This window comes from Dipodomys ordii, unplaced genomic scaffold (genome assembly GCF_000151885.1).
Source record: "Dipodomys ordii isolate 6190 unplaced genomic scaffold, Dord_2.0 Scaffold4, whole genome shotgun sequence".
In the NCBI taxonomy this organism is placed as follows: domain Eukaryota; kingdom Metazoa; phylum Chordata; class Mammalia; order Rodentia; family Heteromyidae; genus Dipodomys; species Dipodomys ordii.
The window spans coordinates 14,064,777-14,087,751 of NW_012267220.1; the positions used below are offsets into that span (position 1 = coordinate 14,064,777).

The 22,975-nt window shown below is 41.0% G+C and overlaps 1 protein-coding gene across 1 annotated transcript in view; it reads left to right on the forward strand.

The window, feature by feature from the left end:
- Positions 1-22,975, forward strand: part of Tenm3 (teneurin transmembrane protein 3) — a 444,870-nt gene that overhangs the window by 416,282 nt on the left and 5,613 nt on the right. The window contains exons 23-26 of the mRNA XM_013023835.1: positions 6,698-6,873; positions 8,238-8,473; positions 16,749-17,045; positions 20,731-22,342. Coding sequence (XP_012879289.1) covers positions 6,698-6,873; positions 8,238-8,473; positions 16,749-17,045; positions 20,731-22,342 — 2,321 coding nt within the window. The remainder of the gene's footprint in view (positions 1-6,697; positions 6,874-8,237; positions 8,474-16,748; positions 17,046-20,730; positions 22,343-22,975) is intronic.

Below are 22,975 nucleotides of genomic sequence, written 5' to 3' on the forward strand. Positions count from 1 at the left end.
GAGATGGCTTTGAGGATCCCAGAAGACAAATTCACATGTCATTCTAAAATGCCAGTTGCAGAGGGGGGTGTGGTGATTCACACCTATAATCCTAGCATACGGAAGGCTGAGGCAGAAGGCCCATGCGTTCAAGGCCAACCTGGGCTACACAGAGAGATGTTCATTAAAAATAAAAAAAAAAAAACCCCACTGGCACCAAGTTCAAGTTCAGTGACTCACACTTATAAACTAAACTATATGGGAAGCAGAAGTAGGAGGATCTTAGTTGAATCCAGTCCTCAACACAAGTTATGAGACCCTATCTGAAAAAGGGTAGGGGCTGCCATTTCTGTGATACTTAGCATCTTGAGAATTATGTTGGTGTAGTGATAATCATTTATAATAATAAGTGAAGTTTTTCTTCCACTTCCTAGTTGAGGGTGTGGCCACTGAAAGAGCACCAAAAGAGAACCAAAAAAGGAAGGCAGGATGAATTTGTCCTCTGAGACTTCTAAAACGGGGAATAAACCCAGGAAAATGGAGGGGCCTGGGCCGAGGGGCAGGTGGCTGTTTTCAGATTCTAGGAAACAAACATTTTTCTCTTGTCATCAACTATCTCCCAGGTGTACATTTCATGACAAATAAGGTATATCTTTCCTCAGTCAATGCACAGTTCTAAAAAATGGTTAAATACAATCTTCTTCATCAATCCTCGGACCCCTAAAGCACTGGTTCTAGGATGCCCTGACTTGAAGGCCCTAATCTCAAGGCCTGTGAATTTCAGAGCTGCTCGTGTTCACCTGGTCAGTTCTCTCTGATATGCTAAGTAGGACAGGAGGAAAGAGGCAGGTGGGTCACTTTCAAAATGTATTGTTTCTGGGGCCATCTATCACTGGGCTTGGTGCACAGGAGGGCTGGAGCTGAATGAAGTAGGAAAGCACTACCCTTGCCTAGCTCTTCTGAACTCCTGTTATCTGGGTGTTGGGGGAAAGAGAGAGAATGACTAGGTGATGGCAGACCATGGCCTTTTCTGGTTTCATGGAGCAAAACAAGGTCAGAATGTGCCCCATCCGTGAAACCTCTTAATAAATCACAGCAGCAGCAGAGAATTTCAATTGGTTCTTTCTCCTTTCTCATCAAGACAAACATTGTGGAAAATAACACTTCCTTTGGTCTTCCTTGTTTTGCGCGTGCCCTGTCATTTGGGGTAATACACTACTAGCAGCCAGCTGAGTGTAAGATGACCCATGAGCGTGGAGTTGGTTGATTGCTGTACTTGGGGTAATCATGGGAGCATTTTGCATTTTCATCCCAGAGCCAGATATTGGAGCATTTCTTACTAGCAATGTCGCTACTGAATTCAAAGACATTAGACTATTACTAATTACATTATTACTATTAGAATGCCAAATCTGCATCTCATTTGAAGTTTAAATCAGGTCATGCTGTGAGCTGTTTTGCTTGTTTTCTGCTTTGTTTGTTTGGGCTTGACTTGTTTTAGTTTGGTTTGGGTTTTGTTTTCATTTTTTGTCTTTTTTTTGTGTGTGTGTCTTTTTACATACTCAGGGTTTCACTGTATATATCACCCAGGCTACCTTAGAACTAAAAATCCTCTTGCCTCCACCTCCCACGTGTTGGATTATAAGCATGTATATACCATCATAGCCAGCTTCCTATTTGTGCATATGACCTGCAGCAAAATTGTCAATCAAGGAAAGATTGATGTGTACATTTTTAGTTCTGATAGGGCTAGTCAGTTCATTCTGTTTCAACACAGAATATTGGGAAAGATAGGAAATGCCACTCATGGCCAAACATGAACATTTATCTGTGTATAGGCCTCCAGAACATTGTCAAGTCAGTATATGGTACTGTCTATGTTGATACCGAGGTTTAAATGGGAAAGATTAGGGGTGGCAGAGACATTCATTCAGTCTCATTATGTAAGAACAGAGGTATATAGGGCAGGAGGAGGGGAGGGAGGGACAGGAAGAGGGGCCTTTCCAGTACTACATAAGGAAAACAAGGAAGTTTGTCTTGTGTTTAAAGTTCTGCTATCAGTGACACAGATTTTTCTCAAAAAGAAGCACTAAAGATTTTTTTTGTAATCCTGTTGTCAAGTTTTAAGAGAAGTTTCTGAGAAGTCCAAATTGTTTCCACTTGAAGAAATTTGCAATACCGATAAGGGTTGGTAAGGGCCTAGGTGAGTCGATTTTTCTCTCGGTTGGGGATGTGTTGAAGCTGTTTAATCTGAGAGGTGGTTGTAATTGTGGTGTTTCGGAGATTAATTTGGTTTCAGTGAGTATGGAGAGAGGCAGGTATAGCAGTTATCAAAGAAGAGAGCAGAGGTGAGAATGGGAAGATAAATGTCTGGGAGACACTGTAAAGGAAAATCTAAGAGTTGGGAGCACTGTGTCTGTGAGAAAGAGGGAGAAAATGTTTTCCGATCAAGGTAAGAACATCTTCAACTGGAAATGACAGAGGGTATAACTCTCTGGGGCTCTTGTCAATAATCCTGTGCTTAGGAATCTTAAAGATTTTCAAGTGTTCTACAAATGCGAAAAGAGCAAACTAGGCAAAAATAAGAATGCAATCAAAATTAAAGACAGATAGATAGCCATCAACTCAGGGCATCCCATCAGTGAAAGGGCAGAAGGTCACTAAGCGCCTAAGGGAGATGGTCTTTGCCAGCCAGGGTCCTTTGTGAAGAAAGGCCAAAGGGAGCAGAAAAGAATGTGCTGTGTGATGAATTTGGAGCTCTGGGGCAAGACTGGATGAGTGAGACAAAGAACATGAAGTTGATGTTCTATTCAAATTCCCTGGAGCCAAGTGCATTGTAAATTTAAAAAGCTAATAAAAGAAAACTACCTCTCTAATACAGAAGCTGGCCGGGACTAGTTCACAGAGGCTAGGCAACAAGCCAGAGAGTTGTACATAAGCACAGATTATATCCAGCGGCATAGAGACTGGATGGTAAGGTCAGAATATTCCAGAAGACCGTCAGCCTTTTTGCTGGTGTATCATTGTCTCCGTCTATTGAGGTAAAGAAGGGTTAGCCTGCCATTTCTCCAAGTACTTATAAGTCATCCTGGATGATTTGTTTTCTCTACTGCTTATCCAGAGTCTCTTGGTCATTTTAATGCATCTTACCCATCCTGTTTTCTTACCTTTGAGAAAGGTGTTAATTTATCTCCACTCCTGGGCACCAGAAGCTTATGATATCTGTAATCCTAGTTACCTGGGAGGCTAAGATCTGAGGATCATGTTCTAAACCAGCCCTGGCAGAAAAGTCCATGAGACCCTTATCTCCACTTAACCAGAAAAAAATAAAAAAGGAAATGGAGCTGTGGGTCAAGTTTTAGAATGCCAGCTTTGAGTGCAAAAAAAAAAAAAAAAAAAAAAGTAAGAGTATAAGTCTGTAAGCTCAAACCCCAATGTGAGAAGAAAAACAAATCTCCTCTTTCTGTATTCAGGTTGCTTTGGCAATTCATAGCACTCACTGGGCATCCTCTGTGAGTTCAGTTTTCACTTATATGGCTTCTCTCCCCAGTGGAACTTCTTAGTCTCTTACATCCCCCATCCCCTCATGTACCATAACTTGCAAGGAAAGGTTGTTATGAAACTTCTGGGTGACAGGTCAGGAAGAAACCCTGAGTTCCATAACACTGAATCACTCCTAGTCTTCCTCATGAACTCACGTTAACCCTGTTAATGCCTTTACTTAGACTCCGCCACGCTTTGGGAGGCACTTATTCAGAAATTCCAGAACTAAAAAACCGTTACGCTGGGCCAGAAAGATGCCAGTTCATCCCTGTGTCATCCTAACTACACCACCACTAGAAGTTATCCATATTTTTTATTTCCCAAAGAACCAAGGGCTAATGGGTTCTAGTTCAAGTGCTCAACATCCTGGGCCGCATCTCCCTGTGCTCAGCATCCTATGATACAAAATGCCTGCCCAGCAGGAAATGGAGCAAGTGGGACACCAATGAAAGCTCCAAGCCAAAGGTTGGCGAAATGCTTTCTGTGAGAGAAAAGGTGAAGTTTCTGCTTGAGATTGAATGGGACTAGAAAATATAAACCACCAAAAGGGCAGGTCAGTAGCAGCAGCAAGAATGAATCAGCAAGCCGCTGACAGGTAGTATCATATATATAAAGCAAAGCTCTCAACTTTAAATCAGGAACTGTGATTTACCGAAAGGCTAATGGGCCTAGGGTCAAGTACACAGCAGTTCCAAAGATGATGTGTTCATGAAATGCAGTGAGGGCCTGATCAAGTAACTTACCCGCACCATATTTTTATTTTCCCATCTGTAAAGCAGGAGCGAAGGGGACAGACTTTTATGGAAGAGCATAGAAATACTTTTTGTTTGTTTGTTTGTTTTGGTTTGTGGATGAAACCCAGTACTAAACAAGTATTCTGCCACCATTACTGAACCTCATTTGCAGCTCTTGGTTTTCACTGTATAGTTCAGGCTGGCCTCAAATTCATGATCCTCCTGCATCAGGCTCTCTGTGCTAGAATTACAGGTATGAGCTACCACTCCCACCAAATTAGCCAGAATGCTAATATTTTTTGTGTGACACAACGAGAAGCAGAGCTTGATGCAAGAATGCTTTAAGGTTCTGACCGAACTCTGTAACTCTACTTTGCTGTATAAACAAACCTATACATGTTTGTTTCTTTAAGAGCAGCAATTTCTTCAAAAATGCAATGATGGCAATAAGCTATGTTGTATTTCTTGCATTTAGGTCATAATCTGCTTAGGGCATTGGGACTGGTGGCGAGGAAAGCTATCTTATTTGTTTCTTTAGCTCTGCCTTTTATTAGTCCAAACAATGATTCTACTTAGTGATGCATTTGCTTTCTCTCTGTTTTCATCTCTCACTTATTCCTCCTGAGTACCAGTCCCTGCCCCTGGCTAAGTCGCATGGTAGGTTGTCAGACCATGGCAATCAAACCCAGGACCTCATGGATTCTGCCTCCGTTGAATTAAATAATTAATTCATTAATGAGTCAGCTCAATTCTGTCATTGAATCTTTGTTTCCTGCCTTCTTCCTTTCTTCTTTAATTCTCAAAAACCATGACAATACTGTCACTGACTTTACATTTATAACCTGGAATCTCTTAATTGTTAACTGTATTTTTCAGAACAGATTTTTACACCAAATATCATGTAGGTACTGCCTTTTTTTACTCTGGCCTCCCATATTGCTTCATATTTCTACCTATTATGATTCTACCTTTGCCCTCCTGGGTAACTCTTATCTTCCTCTAATAATAGCCATTCACTACACATTCTGCTTCTAGGCTTATTTTAAATGAGACATGTCTCCATTATACTGAGAACCTTTTATTGAGGAAACTACCTTACTACCAATCTGGGTTGCCCAGGGAAATCTTGGAATTTCATTGAGAACTTTATGTTTATTTTTCTTTATTCTATGAGAGTGGTCATTTTTGAAATTTTCTCTAGTGCTACTACAAAGGAAAAAGTAACAAAAATTCAGTACTTTAGCCAAATGTTGTATTTATAGTGTACTTTTTATGAGCAGAAGACAGCTTTTAAAATATTTCTTCACATGTAAGTGACAAGTTCCTCATATTTATGTAAGAAAAAACATAATAAATTTAAGCAAATAAACTTATTAATTTAATCATTACTAAATTATCAAAGAATCTCTAAATGGCAGGAAATATTCCAGCAAAATAAGAAATCATCATTTAAGAGACCACTTATTCCTAAAATACCTATATAAACATGATAAGGTATCACCACCACCATTTACTCCCATTATAAATTATCAGTCACTGAGAAATAAAAGGTATTTAGGGGTAAGAGTGTAGTTCAAAGTAGAGCCTAGCATGAACAAGGTCCTGGGTTCAATCCCCAGCATTGCAACAAAAAATAAAGGTGGGTTGGGGAGGAAAAGAAAGAAAGGAAGGAAAGGAAAGGGAAGAATATTTTGATTAGGCTTATATTAATTTGTTGAAAATGTCCCAAAATACGAAAATCATATTTCACATATGCAAATAAGTGTGCAAATATATGCTGCTTGAAAAAGTTATGGAGGGGCTGGGAAGGTGGCTCAGTGGTAGAGCGCTTGCCTTGCATGCCTGAGGCCCTGGGTTCGATTCCTCAGCACCACATAAGCAAAAAGAAAAAAGCCGGAAGTGGCATTGTGGCTCAAGTGGTAGAGCGCTAGCCTTGAGCTGAAGAGCTGAGGGACAGCGCCCAGGCCCAGAGTTCAGGCCCCACTACCGGACCCAAAAAAAAAAAAAAAAGTTATGGAGACGCGCACTGCACTGTCATAGAGTGTATACGCTGATAAAACTTTAAAAAGTGATACAACAATGAATTAAACCTACTTTGTGGGAAAATAGGAGAAATACTAGGGAATGTAATATCAGCAAACATGTTCCCTTTGAAACAGCAAATTAGATGTGCAGGAGGATTTTGGTCACACTTCAAAGAATAATATGCTGAGATGGAGAGCTACTCTGTTTACTCTTGCTCTCACCGGTGAGGTTTTTCTATGTTAAACAGGCTTTTGATTACTTCAAAGCATGTTTGAAGTCCTCACTCTGCATACCTCGTGCACAAAGACAAATATTCCTCTAAATTTGTGCAGCTGATTCTGCTGTGTCTTGTATTTGTAAGAGAGAAGAACTCAGAGTTCCCTATTTAACACTCCATCCGTGCCTGTTTTATTTAGCTATGACAGTGAAGGTCGTCTGACAAATGTCACCTTCCCAACTGGGGTAGTCACAAACTTGCACGGGGACATGGACAAGGCGATCACAGTGGACATCGAATCATCCAGCAGGGAAGAAGATGTCAGCATCACTTCAAATTTGTCCTCCATTGATTCTTTCTACACCATGGTTCAAGGTAAAAGTATAATTTCAGGTTAATAATTTTTTTTGTGGGTAGTGGGTCTTAAACTCAGGGCTTGAGTGCTGTCCCTAAGCTCTTCTGCTCAAGGCTAGTGCTATACCACTTTAGCCAGTGCCACTTCTGGTTTTCAGGTGGTTAACTGGAGATAAGAGTCTCATGCACCTTCCTGCTCAGGCTAGCTTTGAACCAAAATCTTAGGATCTCAGCCTTTTCAGTAGCCAGGATTACAGGCATAAGCCACCAGCTTCCAGCTTCAAGTTGATAATTTAAAAAAAAAAGAGAGAGAGAAAGAAAGAAAGAAAATATTATTACTAGCACCCAAATAGCAACTTCGCTACCCTCATTTTCTACGATGAAGCAAAAAAAGCAAGGCAAAAATCTTAGAGAAATGAATAGAATAGTCAAACACCTACAAGTAATATTTATGGAATTATATATTCATATTAAATTCACACAATGTGCCAAATAATATATTAATTGGAAATTAATATATTTTTACATCCCTACCTATTTAATAATAAAAAAACTAATTCTAACTATTCGCCTATCATCGGACTTGTTTTGAGTCATTGAACACAGTTTTTCAGAACATATCTTTTTTATCATCTGGATTATGGTGCCTTCTGAGTCCATTGCAGTACAGTATTTGAAACATATGATAAAAACATTTATCCCCAATTCAAATACTCATTTCGATAGTATTTAAACCTCTCTTTTTTTCCATGCAGTATATTCAAATTTCTCTGGGGTGAGACCTCCTTCCAAAAACTAATCTTGGAAAAAAAAATAGTTGTTCATGATGACATTGGCAATTAGGAGATCACAGCTCAGAATAATTACTGTATCTGTGTGAAACTTCTTTGCCTCTTTTTTTTGTAAGCTTTTTCCATCTGGTAGTCTCTATAGTCAGCTAAAAGTGGTATTGCTTGAATGTATTTCTTTTTCCAAAGAAAAGATCATTGGGGAAAGGAAAAGGGATAGAGTGGAGGGGAGGGGGCACTCCGGCTCCTGAAAAACCACATATTTAGCGCTTCACAAGCTACCTACAGCCCATCCATCCCACAGAGGCTGGGCCTTCATTTCGTCAGGCAAATTAGAAAATGATCATCTTTCATTAAAATACATAAGAACTGTTAAGTTTGCCGTTAGTATTCAGCTGAACCTGTGACAAGTAGGAAATGCCAGAAATCAAAGCTGTTTTCTCACTCTGTAAAAGGGCACTATTAATGCTCCTTCTTTGTTTTATGCAAGGGGTTTCATAATGGTTTGGGAAGATCATCCAAGTGTCTAATCCTTATCAAAGCATTCACATTTTCTGCTTCTCTCTTGTTTGTTGTTGCTGTTGTTGTTGTTTTCAGATCAATTAAGAAACAGCTACCAGATTGGTTACGATGGCTCCCTTAGAATTATCTATGCCAGTGGCCTGGATTCCCACTACCAAACAGAGCCCCATGTTCTGGCTGGTACAGCAAACCCCACAGTGGCCAAAAGAAACATGACTCTTCCTGGGGAGAATGGTCAGAATTTGGTGGAGTGGAGATTCCGAAAAGAGCAAGCCCAAGGGAGAGTCAATGTCTTTGGCCGAAAACTTAGGGTAAGTAGTCTTTGGAGACTGCCCTGTCATTTGTGCTGTGTTGATGGCCTACATGCAGGACTTGTTTCCTGTCACCCACTTCTGTCCATCTACACTGACTGAGTCTACACTCAAGGTGAGTGCTGACAGCCGCCCGACAAGCATGAGTGCTATTAGCCAAGAAGCTAATAACACTACACAATGTAAGGCATTTAAATAAAGTCTCCACTGACAAATTTACAAATTGCATCTATCACAATCCCAAATAGCCAATGCCTAGATGTCAATTAGTGCTCGCTTCACTAATGTTATCTTACTAATCTTAGGCCCTTTCTTCAACTGTTGTGTTAGCAGCAATGGATTCTTAATGTACAAAAAGGACCCAGTAAGAATTGGTTTAAACATCGAATATTTTCCCAGTCATAAATATGTGAACTGAAAGAGACGGGCCGATTATTGAAAAGCAAATTCTTTCTTTGCATTCTCGATATGCTTACAGGATGATTTGGACAACTATCTTCTAAATACAAACCTTAGAACCTAATGCTGCCACTTTGCTTTTAACAGAAAACTTCAGCTTACGTTGTATTTTATGTGAAATGTGGTATTTCTCATTACGCTAGTGTAATTGAGCTTTGCAAAATGTTCTCTGCATTTACTGGTTAGGGGTGTGTGTGTGTGTGTGTGTGTGTGTGTGTGTGTGTGTGTGTGTGTGTGTTGCTTTTACAAGCCAAATATATCTAGAAGGCAAACTTTGATTTATGGTAGCTATTTGATAAAGACAACATAGATTAAATACTGAGACCTAAATTGCAAGAAATCACCTTCAGCCACAACAACTAAACCTGATTCATTCCTGATATTAGCAAACAAATTTTAGCTTATCAAATAAATGTACATAATTCTTTCTCACATTACTTCCTTTGCCACTAAAAAATTAGTAGCAAGGAATGAGAACAAAACAAGGAGTATACCATTAACATCCTTTTCTCCTGCTCTCAAGTAGCTAAATTATTATCCTAATAGGCCAGCATTATTTACCTTGTCAATCCTGTAGAATAAGAAACAGCAACTAAACAATGCTTCCCACTATTTCCAAGAAATAGAAAAAACCAGAGGAGCGAACACATACCAACTTGCAGCTTCTATTGTGACTCCACACAGTTGCAACACCCATGTTTGGAACTGTGATACACCATCTCTAGACCCTGAACTGTGTGTTCCCCCTTCACCCAGACTCCAGGCTGTGGGAGCCCGGAGGCTCTGGCTCCAGTTTGCCCTGAATCAGTTCTAGCAGGCTGGAGGGAGGTGTCAGGAAGAGGACTGAGAAGGAAGCACAGTCTGGAAAGGAGAACAAGAATAAGTAGACAGTCATGTGGTGGGCAGGAAACAATCTCCTGCTTCTGCCTCACCAGTCTCATAGAGAGGTGGTCTCTTGCCAAGTCAACTCCAGCTCCTCCTTTTCCCTCCACCTGCATCCTGATCTGCTGCAGCCACCAATGCTTCTTCCCTGGGCCCTTGCTTCCTTGGCCATTGCATACTGAACTTCAGCTCACAGTCTTTATCATAGTCAACCCCTCCCCAAGCAGGGACACACACACACACACACACACACACACACACACACATTCCCAGACCTAGGCACTCATAGAACACACAAAGAAGCCAGATGTTAGTGGCCCACACTACTCTGCCCAGGCAGAAAAGTCTGTGAGATTGTTACGTCCAACTAACCACCAGAAAGCTAGAGGAAGAAGTAGTGGAGCACTGCTCAGTTTTGTGCTTTTTATTCTCTAAGACACTAAAGACAACACAGCACTTAACTAGAATAGCAAAAATGTAGGGGCCTAATGGTGAACCAGGCTTTTTTTTTTGCTGAGTAAATCTTAATCAGGCATAGTATGCCTAAATTTTATTTTTCTTGCATGTATTATGATGCCTCTATTATTAGGTAAGCTATCTGTTATCTACATAAGATCACAACATTCGGATCTAGCTATGATATAGATGGCTACATTACAAATGAATAAAATCACCCCTACTCAGCCTCTCTTCACACTGTTGTTACATGAATCAAATGAGACAATGTGAAAGTGCTTTGACAATCAAAAGCATGACAATCTATTCCTTCACCCTAACCCGGAGACTCTTAACCACATGTTCAAACATTGATCATTTCTACCCACATAGCAGAAAATAGGAAAGAGCTGTTCAGCTTTCTGGGAGGGAAAATGTTAGTAGGAAGAAGGAAGAGAGGAAAACCCTTTGTCCATAGCCAACCACATGATATATCACCTGCTGCCTTTGAAACAAGTTGTATCTCAGAGTATTTTTTTCCTTCCCCTTTGTAACATTGCTTTTCAAATAACTGGCATAAAAGAAATTATGGAGGAAAGGAGAAAAGAGAGAAAATCCTGGCTGAGGGCTCTGATTCTCTGCCTGCTTCTAAAGGAAAACGGCAACCGTGCACATGGGCCTGGGTGTTACTGTCTCTCTAAAGAGCAGAACCACAATGCCTCAGCAAGAAATTTCCGAAAATACACTGTTTACAGCGGTGTGTGCAGTCACACTGAAAGGAGAGTTCCAGCTGATATCTTTGATTGCTCTCCCAGAGACAATACCAAGTTCACAAGGGAGGATTTCTGACTTTCAAGATAAGATTGGATTGCCAGCTCTGACTGCTAATTCCATTCCACTGTGGATTCCTAGAGAGGAATTCTAGGGAAGAAAGTGATGATAATGAAAGGCTGGTTTGAGGCCCAAAACCTGGAATCTGCCAAAATTGGGATGAGAAGGTAGCAAGACCCCGAGCCACATGTGACCTGAATTCTCCCCAACAGCCATTTGCTTTCCACCCCTTCCTGAGACAAGCATGTCTTTTCTCCCACCCCTCAGGATTGCCTACAAGGAAGTGCCTTTCGTTTTCAAGGTTTTGACCTAAATTTGGCTATGTGCCTGACACTCAAATATTTATTCAGTGAATGAAAGAATGAGGAAAGTCAGCCTTATAACATGATTTTGTTTCATGGCATCTAGAGTTTCCCGGGAGAAGGACTATGTGAATAGCACAGCCCTGTAGCTGTTTGAATGCTACAGACAAAGCTAAAGCTAGGTTTAATTAGAAAGATTGGTAGATGATAGATGATAGAAAGATGTATGGATAGATGCTGGGAAGGTGGTAGAGCGCTTGCCTTGCATGCCTGAGGACCTGAGTTCGATTCCTCAGCACCACATAAGCAAAAAGAAAGAAGCAGGAAGTGGTGCTGTGGCTCAAGTGGTAGAGCACTAGCCTTGAGATGAAGAGCGGAGGGACAGCACCCAGGCCCAGAGTTCAGGCCCCACAACTGGACCCCCCCCAAAAAAAAAGATTGGTAGTTGATAGATTATAGAAAGATGTATGGATAGAGTAGATTGAGAGATTGATTGATTCTATTCTATATCACATCTTTTTTTAATAAGTTTTTAATTGTGAAAATATCGTGCAGAGGGGTTGGTTACAATTACATCAGCAAGGTACATTTCTTATCAAGCATTGTTGCCTCCTCCTTCGTTTTTTCCCTACCATCCCTGCCCTTCCATCTCCACGACTACATCCCCACCCCTCACCAAAGTAGTAAAGTTTGTTTTTCAACATAACGACTTGTACATCTCATTGTTGCACTGGGTCCACCTGTATCCCTATTTAAACAATTTGTTTTTTCCCTTCCCCTCCCCAAATTATACCAACATCAAATACAGTGAAAACAGGGGTTATACCATGGGAGAGAGACATACAAAGCAACAAAAAAATCACCTTATAAGTACATTAGAAACAATAGCAAGAAAGAAAAAATCACTTGTGTCCTTATCTTGGCTTTATCACGTCTTATCTCTTATCTACTATCTCTTATCATAGATCAATGATAGAGAAACAGACTGATAGATAAATAGGTAGATAGTACTTGCTGTCTCTTACAATAATTGATAAATATTTCTATTTTTTATTAGTGTTAAATTTGAGAAGCAGCTATCAATCAGTTACAAAAAAAGAAAACAACTACTGAGCCAGATGCCAATGGCTCACGCCTGTAATCCCAGCTGCTCAGGAGACTGAGATCTGAGGATCAGAGTTCAAAGCCAGCCCAGGCTAGAAGTAGTAAGACTCTTATCTCCAACAAACTACTCAGAAAAAGCCAGAAATGGCACTGTGGCTCAAGTGGTAGAGTGCTAGCCTTGAGCAAAAGCAACTCAGGGGCAGTTCCCAGGCCCTAAGTTCAAGCCCCAGGACTGGCAAAAAGAAAAAAGAAAAGAAAAACCTGTTATGTCATTCCAGTTACAAAATGTATTCCTATACTTGACCAGAATCAGATGCTTCATGGAAAAAGTGAGTGAATTATTTTAAAAAGAAATTCTCACGGTTTGAAAGCCAAGTGTGTTTGGAGACATATATAAGTATGTTACCATAGTTAAGTCTTCCCAGCCCAGCCCATTTGAGTGGTATTTTAACTGAGTGGCCTGGCCTGGAATGAGATCACATGTTGTTAGCACATGACAAATGCGAAGACACAGAGCAATCTGTAGCAAGTTGAACATCCAACAGAGACCCAAGGGGCTCTTGTTGTTACCAAGGGCACTGGGGAATAAGCCAGCCCTTCTTCACTCCCCACCATGACATTTCAGATAAATGCATAAAACCTGATGTTGGTACTGGCACCTCCTGGGGCAAACTGTTTAAGGTCATTATGCTTTTAATCTTCAAACCTTCCAGAAAAAAAAATTACTGCTTTCCCTTCTTGATAGCAAAGGAATGTTGTGATTAATTACCATCATAGACAGGGTGATTAAAACTGGAGATCTTTACAGAGGAGTCCACAGTGATCACTTAGCCATATACAGCATTTGGGTTCATTTTTAGATCACTAGAGATATAGCCATGATCGTGTGTGTGTGTGTGTGTGTGTGTGTGTGTGTGTGTGTGTGTGTGTGCAGTACTGAGACTTGAACTCAGGATCCCATGCTTTCTAGGCAAATATTCTATTATGTGAGCCACACATATACACACACATGCTCCTTTTTTTGTGTGTGTGTTTTTTAAGATTGCTCAGGTTTTTGATGTAGCCAACCTCAGACCATGACCTTCCTACCTTCACCTCTCAAGCAGTTCAGGATCACACACTGATATTTTATTTTTCCTGAGACCATGCCTCAAACTCTATATCTGATGCTTTCACTCATTGGCTGGTGCTCTACCGCCTAAGCCATACCTCCAACCCTAATATTTTTATAATTTTAGATACTTACCAAAAGCCTCACTGGGACATGGATATAAAACACTAATATATAAAAGATGTACAGGCAAAAGTGGCTCATACCAATAATTCTAGCTACTCAGTAGGCTGAGACCTAAGGATGGAAGCCAACACAGGCAGGAAAGTCCATGAGACTCTTATCTCCAGTTAACCCCAAAAGGCCAGAAGTGGAGCTGTAGTTCCAGTGGAAGAGCATTAGCCTTGAGCACAAAGGCTCAGGCACAGCTCCCAAGCCCTGAGTTCAAAGCCTAAAACCAGCATGAAAGAACCTTTTTTGTAATTTTAAAAATAGATGGAAAAGTTGCCATGATTTCTAAAAGTTTAAGATGGCCTAGAATGCACATACCCCCCTCATAGCTACATTTTATCTCTCCAAAGAAGGAAATCTGAACATGTTTAAGAGGGATACAAAAAAATCATCAGAGAGGTTAATTGTATTACTGAATAATAGTGGCTGATTTTTTGAAACAAAAAGAATAGTTAAAACCTTTCTAGACCTGGTGGAATACACCTGTAGTCTCTGCTACTCAAGAGACTCGGGCAGAGCCTAGGAACCTAGTAGTTTGAGCAACAAAGTGAGATGCTGTCTCAAAACAGCAGCCAGGAACCAGTGGCTCAGTAATCCTGACTACTCAGAGGTGAGATCTAGAGGATTAAGGTTTGAGGCCATCTGAAGCAGAAAAATTCACTGGATTCTGTCTCTAAATAACCAGTCAAAAGCAGGGCTGGCAGTGTGGATCAAGTAACAAAGTGCCTGCCTAGCAAACTCAAGACCCTGAGTTCAAACCTTAATACTAAATAAAAAGGTTGTGGGGTGGTGGGGTGGGGGAGGTTGTTTAGACTTATTTTGGAAATGGGAGGAGGGGAACCCATCCCCAACACAAAGTCATTACTTCAATACAAGAAAGGTACTGCATACAAAACTTGTCTGGATGAAAAGAAAAGCCACGTCTCATAATGCTTCCAGATGCTTCCCTCTGGTGACATATTTGGTGCAGAGACTCACACAGCACCCACACTGATGACATTGTGTGCTTTTCATCTGGAGGAATTGGTGTCACATAGCCATACTTACAAACCAAAGAAGCAAAGCAGAGGTAGTATGACAGTGTCATGTGAAAAGATGGGGTTCCGCTTTCAGACCTGTCTTTTCACCCTTCTCCCTACAGCAACTAATCACCCAGGATCTGCAGCCCACATAGTATAGAGACAAAGGAGGCGGAAGGGCTAAAGAAAGCCTAAAGAATTGAAATACAAATTAAAGACAATGCAAAGTAAACGCAAACAGATGGGGCAAAAAATGAGGGCCCCCATATCCATGGAAAACTCCACAGCCTGTCTTTCATGGTTATTTGTAACCCAGAATAGCCCAGGGAAATAAGAAAAAGGACAAACCCCAACATTTGGTGCTGGGGGTGGGGATTCTTGTACAACACAATGTGAGTAACCCAAGATCCCCGGTGGACCACTGAAAATTGTACAAAACATTTCCTTAAAGCATCAAAAAATATAACCTGAAACACCTGATTCTGCCTGTTATGAAGTTTATTTTATATCAACGCCTTCTGCAGCATTAAAATTGTGTGCATGCGTGCACGCACGTGCATGTGTGTAGCATTAGGTAGGAGCTTCTTTCCAAAATGCACAAAGCATTCTGCAAAATGAAACTCATCAAGCTGCACAAAATTCACACAAGGCAGGGAACAACTAATGTGCATGTGTCCGCATGGGAAATGGAAGCACAAAAAGCACCCAACAGAATCCCAGAAAAATTACTGACAGACAGAGCCAAAGGGGTCTAGTCCAACCTCCTTATTTACAGATGAAGGAAACAGATTCAAAGGGATTAAAAGGCCCAAGGCAAGCCCCACTTTGCCTATCCCCACAGGATAGGCAACCCTATTTCCACTGGAGTTTTGGCAAGGTTAAACCATACTCAGACCCTATCCTGTATATCTAAGACTGATTGCTAGAGCTGTACGTTTTGAAGTCTCTAATTAGGCCACAGTCTTGTCAATTAAGGTTTTCCCACTTAATTTTTAACAATCCAAATGTTAATGAGCATGTTAGTACTGGTAAAATACCATCTCCATCAAGGTGCTGTAGAAGACCAAAGAATGAACAGGCTATGATCTCAGCCCTACAGGACTCACAGCCTACGAATACTATAGACTATTTGTAAAGTAGAATTTAATCAGGGCCATATTTCCACTGCAATTACCAGTGTTGGCTCATGTACGCCTTGGATCACAGACAGTTTTTTGTCAGAGATTCGGGACATGGCACATGGCCACCTAGAGAGCCTCTTACAACAACGTGGTACTACATTTGTAAATTAAGTACAATATTCAGGCCAGGGATATGAGAAAGTAAAGGACTTTAAAGTCTGTGCCAGTTACCCACATGTTATCAAAAAAGCATTCTCAAATATTATGACTTCTCAGCCCTGGGCTCAAAGCAATGATCATGTTTGTAACCTCCTGCTATTTAAGCTCATTAATAATTGACAGTAATGTGGGTTCCAACTTCTGCTTAACTGCTCTTCAAAGGGTTAGAGTCACATTTACCACTGTGTTTTATTTAATATAGCCATGATTAATTTACTAAGCAATTATTTTCCAGTGTCTTTCAGGGGAGGAGCTCTGAGTAATTTACATAGGTGTCAGGTTTATCACCTTTAGGTCTTCTGAAAGAAAAAAAAAAAAAAGAAAACCCTTTAAGGCAAAAACATGGTGATGGTGTTCTCATTCGTTGTTTTGGTTTGCAAGATTTCAGTATAAAAAGGTTTTGTGCAAATGCCAGGCTTTCTGTTTCCTAAAAATCTTTTAAAAGAGTAGTTAATCTACTGCCTCACATTTGTACCCAGGAAGGGACTAAATTAATTTGCTGACAAAGAGAATCAATCATCATAAATAACATTTAAACAATACTGGAGACTCTGAAGACTAATAAGTGGCTGGCATTAGAATAACATGATTTATTTGATCGTGTTGTTTATGTGTTAACAGGTTAATGGCAGAAATCTCCTTTCAGTTGACTTTGATCGCACAACAAAGACAGAGAAAATCTATGATGACCACCGTAAATTCCTCCTGAGGATCGCCTATGACACTTCAGGGCACCCGACGCTCTGGCTGCCAAGCAGCAAGCTGATGGCCGTCAATGTCACCTATTCATCCACAGGTCAAATTGCCAGCATCCAGAGAGGAACTACGAGTGAAAAAGTAGATTATGATGGACAGGGGAGGATTGTATCTCGAGTCTTTGCTGATGGTAAAACATGGAGCTACACTTACTTAGAAAAGGTATGTCTGAACACTGACATTAAAAACAGGGCAGGGATGTTTAACAATTTTTTTTTCCAGCCATCCCCAGAACACTACAAGAGGGGGGGGGGGGGAAACCAGTATCACGTGACTGAGTTCCATTTATTATTCTAAGTATCAATATGGCAGCCACAGCGGTGCAACCCTGATGAATTTCTACATTAGCAAAGTAGTTTTGCCTTAGTTAAGTTCTACTATCTGAGACCCTTTTAAGTGATTTATGCTGTAAACAAACAAGCACTAACATTATCCACCTGCCAAGCTTTATGCGTTGACAACATTCACAAATTAGACCTTGAGCTTGTAAGTCATTTGTAAATAATTTCTGTGCCGGCTCTTTGATTTAAGAAAGAGTCTTACATTAGCACAGTTAAAGCTGTCAATTTTGTGTTGTTTCTGGCTGAGCTTCAACATAACCATGAAAAAAAGCACATAGGTCCTATTTATGCATTATTAACCAAAAGAGGTTGTTTTCTTAGAAAGTCACATTTCCTGATATATCGTGGCATCTCTCTTTTCTTTTACATGTAATAGATAAACATCATAACTTGGACTTTTTCCCATTTCTGAAAACTGTGCACACTGCCAGAAATGAAGATTTAAAATTATCTATATACAGACAGCTGAGCTATATGATAAGCAGCTTGATGTTTTCCCTGGGATCAAGAGGAATGGGTGAGGAAGAAAAGGAAGAAAATGAAAGAACTATCTCCCTGCAATTCTTTCCTGAAGAGACAGAATTGCCCTAAATGGGGGCTGGGATGTAGCTCAGTGGTAGAGCACTTACCTAACATGCATCAGAATCTGGGTTCAATTCCCAGCACAAAAAAAAAAAAGATATAATCCACCAAAGAGAATATTCATGAGATGCTTCCTTTGTCTTTGCAACAGAAATTACTCCATTTTGAGGTTTTGTATGTCTCAAATCTACTACAAAGTGCACAGCAGCCTAAAGTTATAAACTCAACTCTTAACAGTGTCTGCCTCCACCCTTACATATATCAGAAGTTACACACAGTAATCTCCATCATCCAAACAATCATGCATGCATCCTTTCTGTGCTTACCTCTGCATTTTTGTTCTCCACCAGATGTGCTCTACCCAACTCCTCCATCTGCACCTAAGCCCCTTCCACAAGAGCCTTCCTTCTAAGAACCAGTTCCAGATGCAGAGCTCAGTTCAGGGCACCACTAGCCTTATAGCAGCCTACCAACTCAAAAGTTTCCAGCAAGGACACCACTGGCCAGTCTGCCCCCTTGCAAACCTACCTGTCTCCTCTCCTTAGAAGACCCTCACCCCAGAGACAATGGACTACATCTGATCACTGAGCAAACTCACCACACACTACACATTGAACTGTGCTGAGAAACCACAAGAATAAGGCCCTACACAAATACCTGTGTGGGAACAAATCTTGCCACCAGAGCAGCCCCAGGTGACTTTTCTAAGTAGAAAAGGAATAGATTGGAACAATTTTCCCAATCCAAACTTGAGTATATTGCAGGTAACAGTAATAGAAATATAAGAACCCAGACTCCAAAAACTAATAGCAGTGTTCCTAACATGGCTGCAAAAGGTTGAGAGGGAGCTAAGGAGTGTGATCATCGATAAGAGCCACCATTACAGAATGATAAAGGCAGTCATCAAGATCACTTTTGTGTATCTGCAAAGATCAAAGAAGCCAATGAGACCTTTGTCATGGTCTCTCCTCAGTCCCAAACTACTCCATTTCAAACTATTCTCTCCCAAACTGTTTCATTTCCTTTCTAGGATAGACACAGTAAGCCAAAACTTTCTCATAACAAAACAAGTAATACTTCACTAACAACCATCAAATATCATGGTAAGTGACTGTAACATAACATAGGTAGCGATACATGCAAAAAGATCATGCAGTCCTCCCTTAGAGGGATGCAGACTGTGGGGAACAACTCTCAGGGCATTTACTAACACTGATGTGTCAAGCTTTCTATCAGTGTGACAATATGCCCAAGATAATGATCAACTTAGAAGACTCTCACTTTCAGAGTTTGCAGTCATGGCCCCTTGGCTTTACGGAGGCTCTGTGGTGATACAGAGGGAGCATGTGGAGGAGAGCCACCCGTGGCACAGTGGCCAAGAAGCAGAGAAAAAGCAAGAGGGGGAGAAAAGCATCCAGAGTCCCCTTCAGGAGCATGGTCCCAATGCCCTAACTTCCTTCTTAGAGGCCAACATTGAAAGGTTTTACAGCCTCCTAATAGTGCTATACATCAAGCCATCAGCATATAGACTTTGGTGGACATTTCAGACACAAACCATAATAACCCACACTTTTTATTTTTCAAAAAATGTCCTAGATGTGGCCACAGAGCAGATTCTTTAAAAGCCTAAGTTGTGAAAAACATTTTTGAAGATGGTGGGAAATGAAGAGAGCCTTGTTAGTGGGTATTTCCACATCAAAGACAAAGGATTAAGCCCCAGAGACTCCCACCCTAAGTACCCTCCCAGTTCTTCCATCACTCCGCCTGATCTAACAAGGGATCAGGAGGAACCACCATTACAACTCGGTCTCACCTAAGCCTCCTCAGGGTTCACCTTCTCTCAGGTTGGCCATTTGTCTTTCTGTGGCTGACTGTCAAATAAAGCTTATTTTTATTTGTATGTTTATTTATGTCATGATTTAACAACACCAAAGCCTGCAAAGGCCAGCACCATGACGATCACACCAGAGGTCCAAATCTGATTTGGTACCCACAAAAGGAAATACAAAAACGTAGCTTTTTATTTCAGTATAGACATCTGGTAACGATATGAAGGGAAAAAGTGAGGGGAGGGAGGGTTTGGAGTTGTGACTCAAGTGGTAGAAACCTGCCCAGCTCAAGTAGTAGAAAGCAAGCATAAGCCAAGTGCGGTGGCTCACACCTGTAATCCTAGCTACTCAGGAAGCTGAGATCTGAGGATCACTGTTCAAAGCCAGCCTGGGCAGGAAAGACTGTGAGACTCTTATCTCTGATAATACACTAGAAAACACACATACACACACACACACAAATTTGCAGGAAAAAGTCATATCCTTAATTCAGTATTATTCTTTTTTACAGCTCTCATTCACCATGTGACTAATTTAGCAGCGTTTGCTGACATTGATGCTTTATGTACACATTGTCTATTTTTGCCTTCTTCATCTCTTCTTCACAAAATATTTCAAATGCTTTGCTCCTCCCCCAAATACACAGGAAATTAAAGCATGATTTGAGTGTCTCTTCAATCAAATGAAGGGGGAGAGCCACCTACTAAATAATTGCTAACTGTGGATAGGATTGCCTTTCCCTGTGCTATTTTCCCCTTGAAATATTGTCTTTAAAGCAGCTTTGTTCATGCCTGTATTATGAGTTTATCCAAATCCATTGACAATCTGCTGGTTGGCCATGAATGCCTGGAAAAAAGAATGGTACAATCATGACAAGTAGGACGTTATGAGCCACTAATTGCAGAAGCCCTCACAATTAAGCATCCACGCAAATTAGGCAGGGAATCGTTAACAACATGTAAGGTCAAGGATAACTCAATTAAAATGAAAGCCATTTTCTCAGGCAGAATGTGTCTGTGTATTTGTGGTCAGTAAATCTGCGTTTGCTTCTCCCCTCTCACAAACACCAGATAACCGTATGTCCTCTCTTGACAGTCCATGGTTCTTCTGCTTCATAGCCAGCGGCAGTACATCTTTGAATATGATATGTGGGACCGCCTATCTGCCATTACCATGCCCAGTGTGGCTCGCCATACCATGCAGACCATCCGGTCCATCGGCTACTACCGCAACATATACAACCCCCCCGAAAGCAATGCCTCCATTATCACTGACTACAACGAGGAAGGACTGCTTCTGCAAACAGCTTTCCTGGGTACCAGCCGGAGGGTCTTATTCAAGTACAGACGGCAGACCAGGCTCTCAGAAATTTTATATGATAGCACAAGAGTCAGTTTTACCTATGATGAAACAGCGGGAGTTCTCAAAACAGTGAACCTCCAGAGTGATGGCTTTATTTGCACCATTCGGTACAGGCAAATTGGCCCCCTGATTGACAGACAGATTTTCCGCTTTAGTGAAGATGGGATGGTGAATGCCAGATTTGACTACAGTTATGACAACAGCTTTCGAGTGACCAGCATGCAGGGTGTCATCAATGAAACCCCTCTGCCCATTGATCTTTATCAGTTCGACGACATTTCTGGCAAAGTTGAGCAGTTTGGAAAATTTGGAGTGATATACTATGACATTAACCAGATCATTTCCACGGCTGTAATGACTTACACAAAGCACTTTGATGCTCATGGCCGCATCAAAGAAATTCAGTATGAGATATTCAGATCCCTCATGTACTGGATTACAATTCAATATGATAATATGGGTCGGGTAACCAAGAGAGAGATTAAAATAGGACCCTTTGCCAACACTACCAAATATGCTTATGAATATGATGTTGACGGACAGCTCCAAACAGTTTACCTAAATGAAAAGATCATGTGGCGTTACAACTACGACCTGAATGGAAACCTCCATTTATTGAACCCCAGCAACAGCGCACGGTTGACGCCTCTTCGCTATGACCTGCGAGACAGAATCACTCGCCTGGGTGATGTTCAGTATCGGTTGGATGAAGATGGTTTCCTACGTCAAAGAGGCACGGAGATCTTTGAGTACAGCTCCAAGGGGCTTCTGACTCGCGTCTACAGTAAAGGCAGTGGCTGGACTGTGATCTATCGCTATGATGGCCTGGGAAGGCGTGTCTCTACCAAAACTAGTCTAGGGCAGCACCTGCAGTTTTTTTATGCTGATCTAACTTATCCTACGAGGATCACTCACGTCTACAACCATTCGAGTTCAGAAATCACCTCCCTTTATTATGATCTCCAAGGACATCTTTTTGCCATGGAAATCAGTAGCGGGGATGAATTCTACATTGCCTCAGATAACACGGGGACACCACTGGCTGTTTTCAGTAGCAATGGACTTATGCTAAAACAGATTCAGTACACTGCATATGGTGAAATCTATTTTGACTCCAACATTGACTTTCAACTGGTCATTGGATTCCATGGTGGCTTATATGACCCGCTCACCAAATTAATCCACTTTGGAGAAAGAGACTATGACATTTTGGCAGGACGATGGACAACACCTGACATAGAAATCTGGAAAAGAATTGGGAAAGACCCAGCTCCTTTTAACCTGTATATGTTCAGGAATAATAACCCTGCAAGCAAGATCCATGATGTGAAAGACTACATCACAGGTAAACCTCTTGTATTTCTAAGTGCTAAATTACTGTAATCATTAGATGAATACACAAAGTCACTAGAAGTGAACTGTTAAATGCAGTCATTTCTCTGAGCATTCTTAAACCACAAAGGGAAAAAGGAAACAGTCACTTCTACACGTTGCCTGCCAGTTGCCCAAGGCCACTGTTTTTTTAAAATGACTTCTAATCTAGCCCTTTAAGAAAGAGAATTAATAGGGAGAAACAGAAAACATAGTATACACAGCGTCCAAAAGTAGGAGCTCCAACCTCAATATCTCTCCTACAAGTTGTATGGGTTTATAGGCAACAGAACTTCTTTTGGGTCCAATTGCTGTATTGGTTACTTTTCAGTTACTGAAAGGTTTAAAAAAAAACTTGAATCATCAAATAATCATTTTATAAAGAGGAAAAGTATATTTTGGCTCAGTTTGCATGTGAAGTAGACCCCAGTGTTTTGAGGTTTGCGTCAAGGCAGCATGTTACAGGAAAAACACATGACAGAGAAAAGCTGTTCATTTTATCAGCCAGGAAGCAAAAAGGAAAGAGAACTAGATCGAGGTTCCTCAATCTCCTTCCAGGGCATGCCCCCAATGACCTAAAGACCTCCCGCAAGATCATACCTTTCAA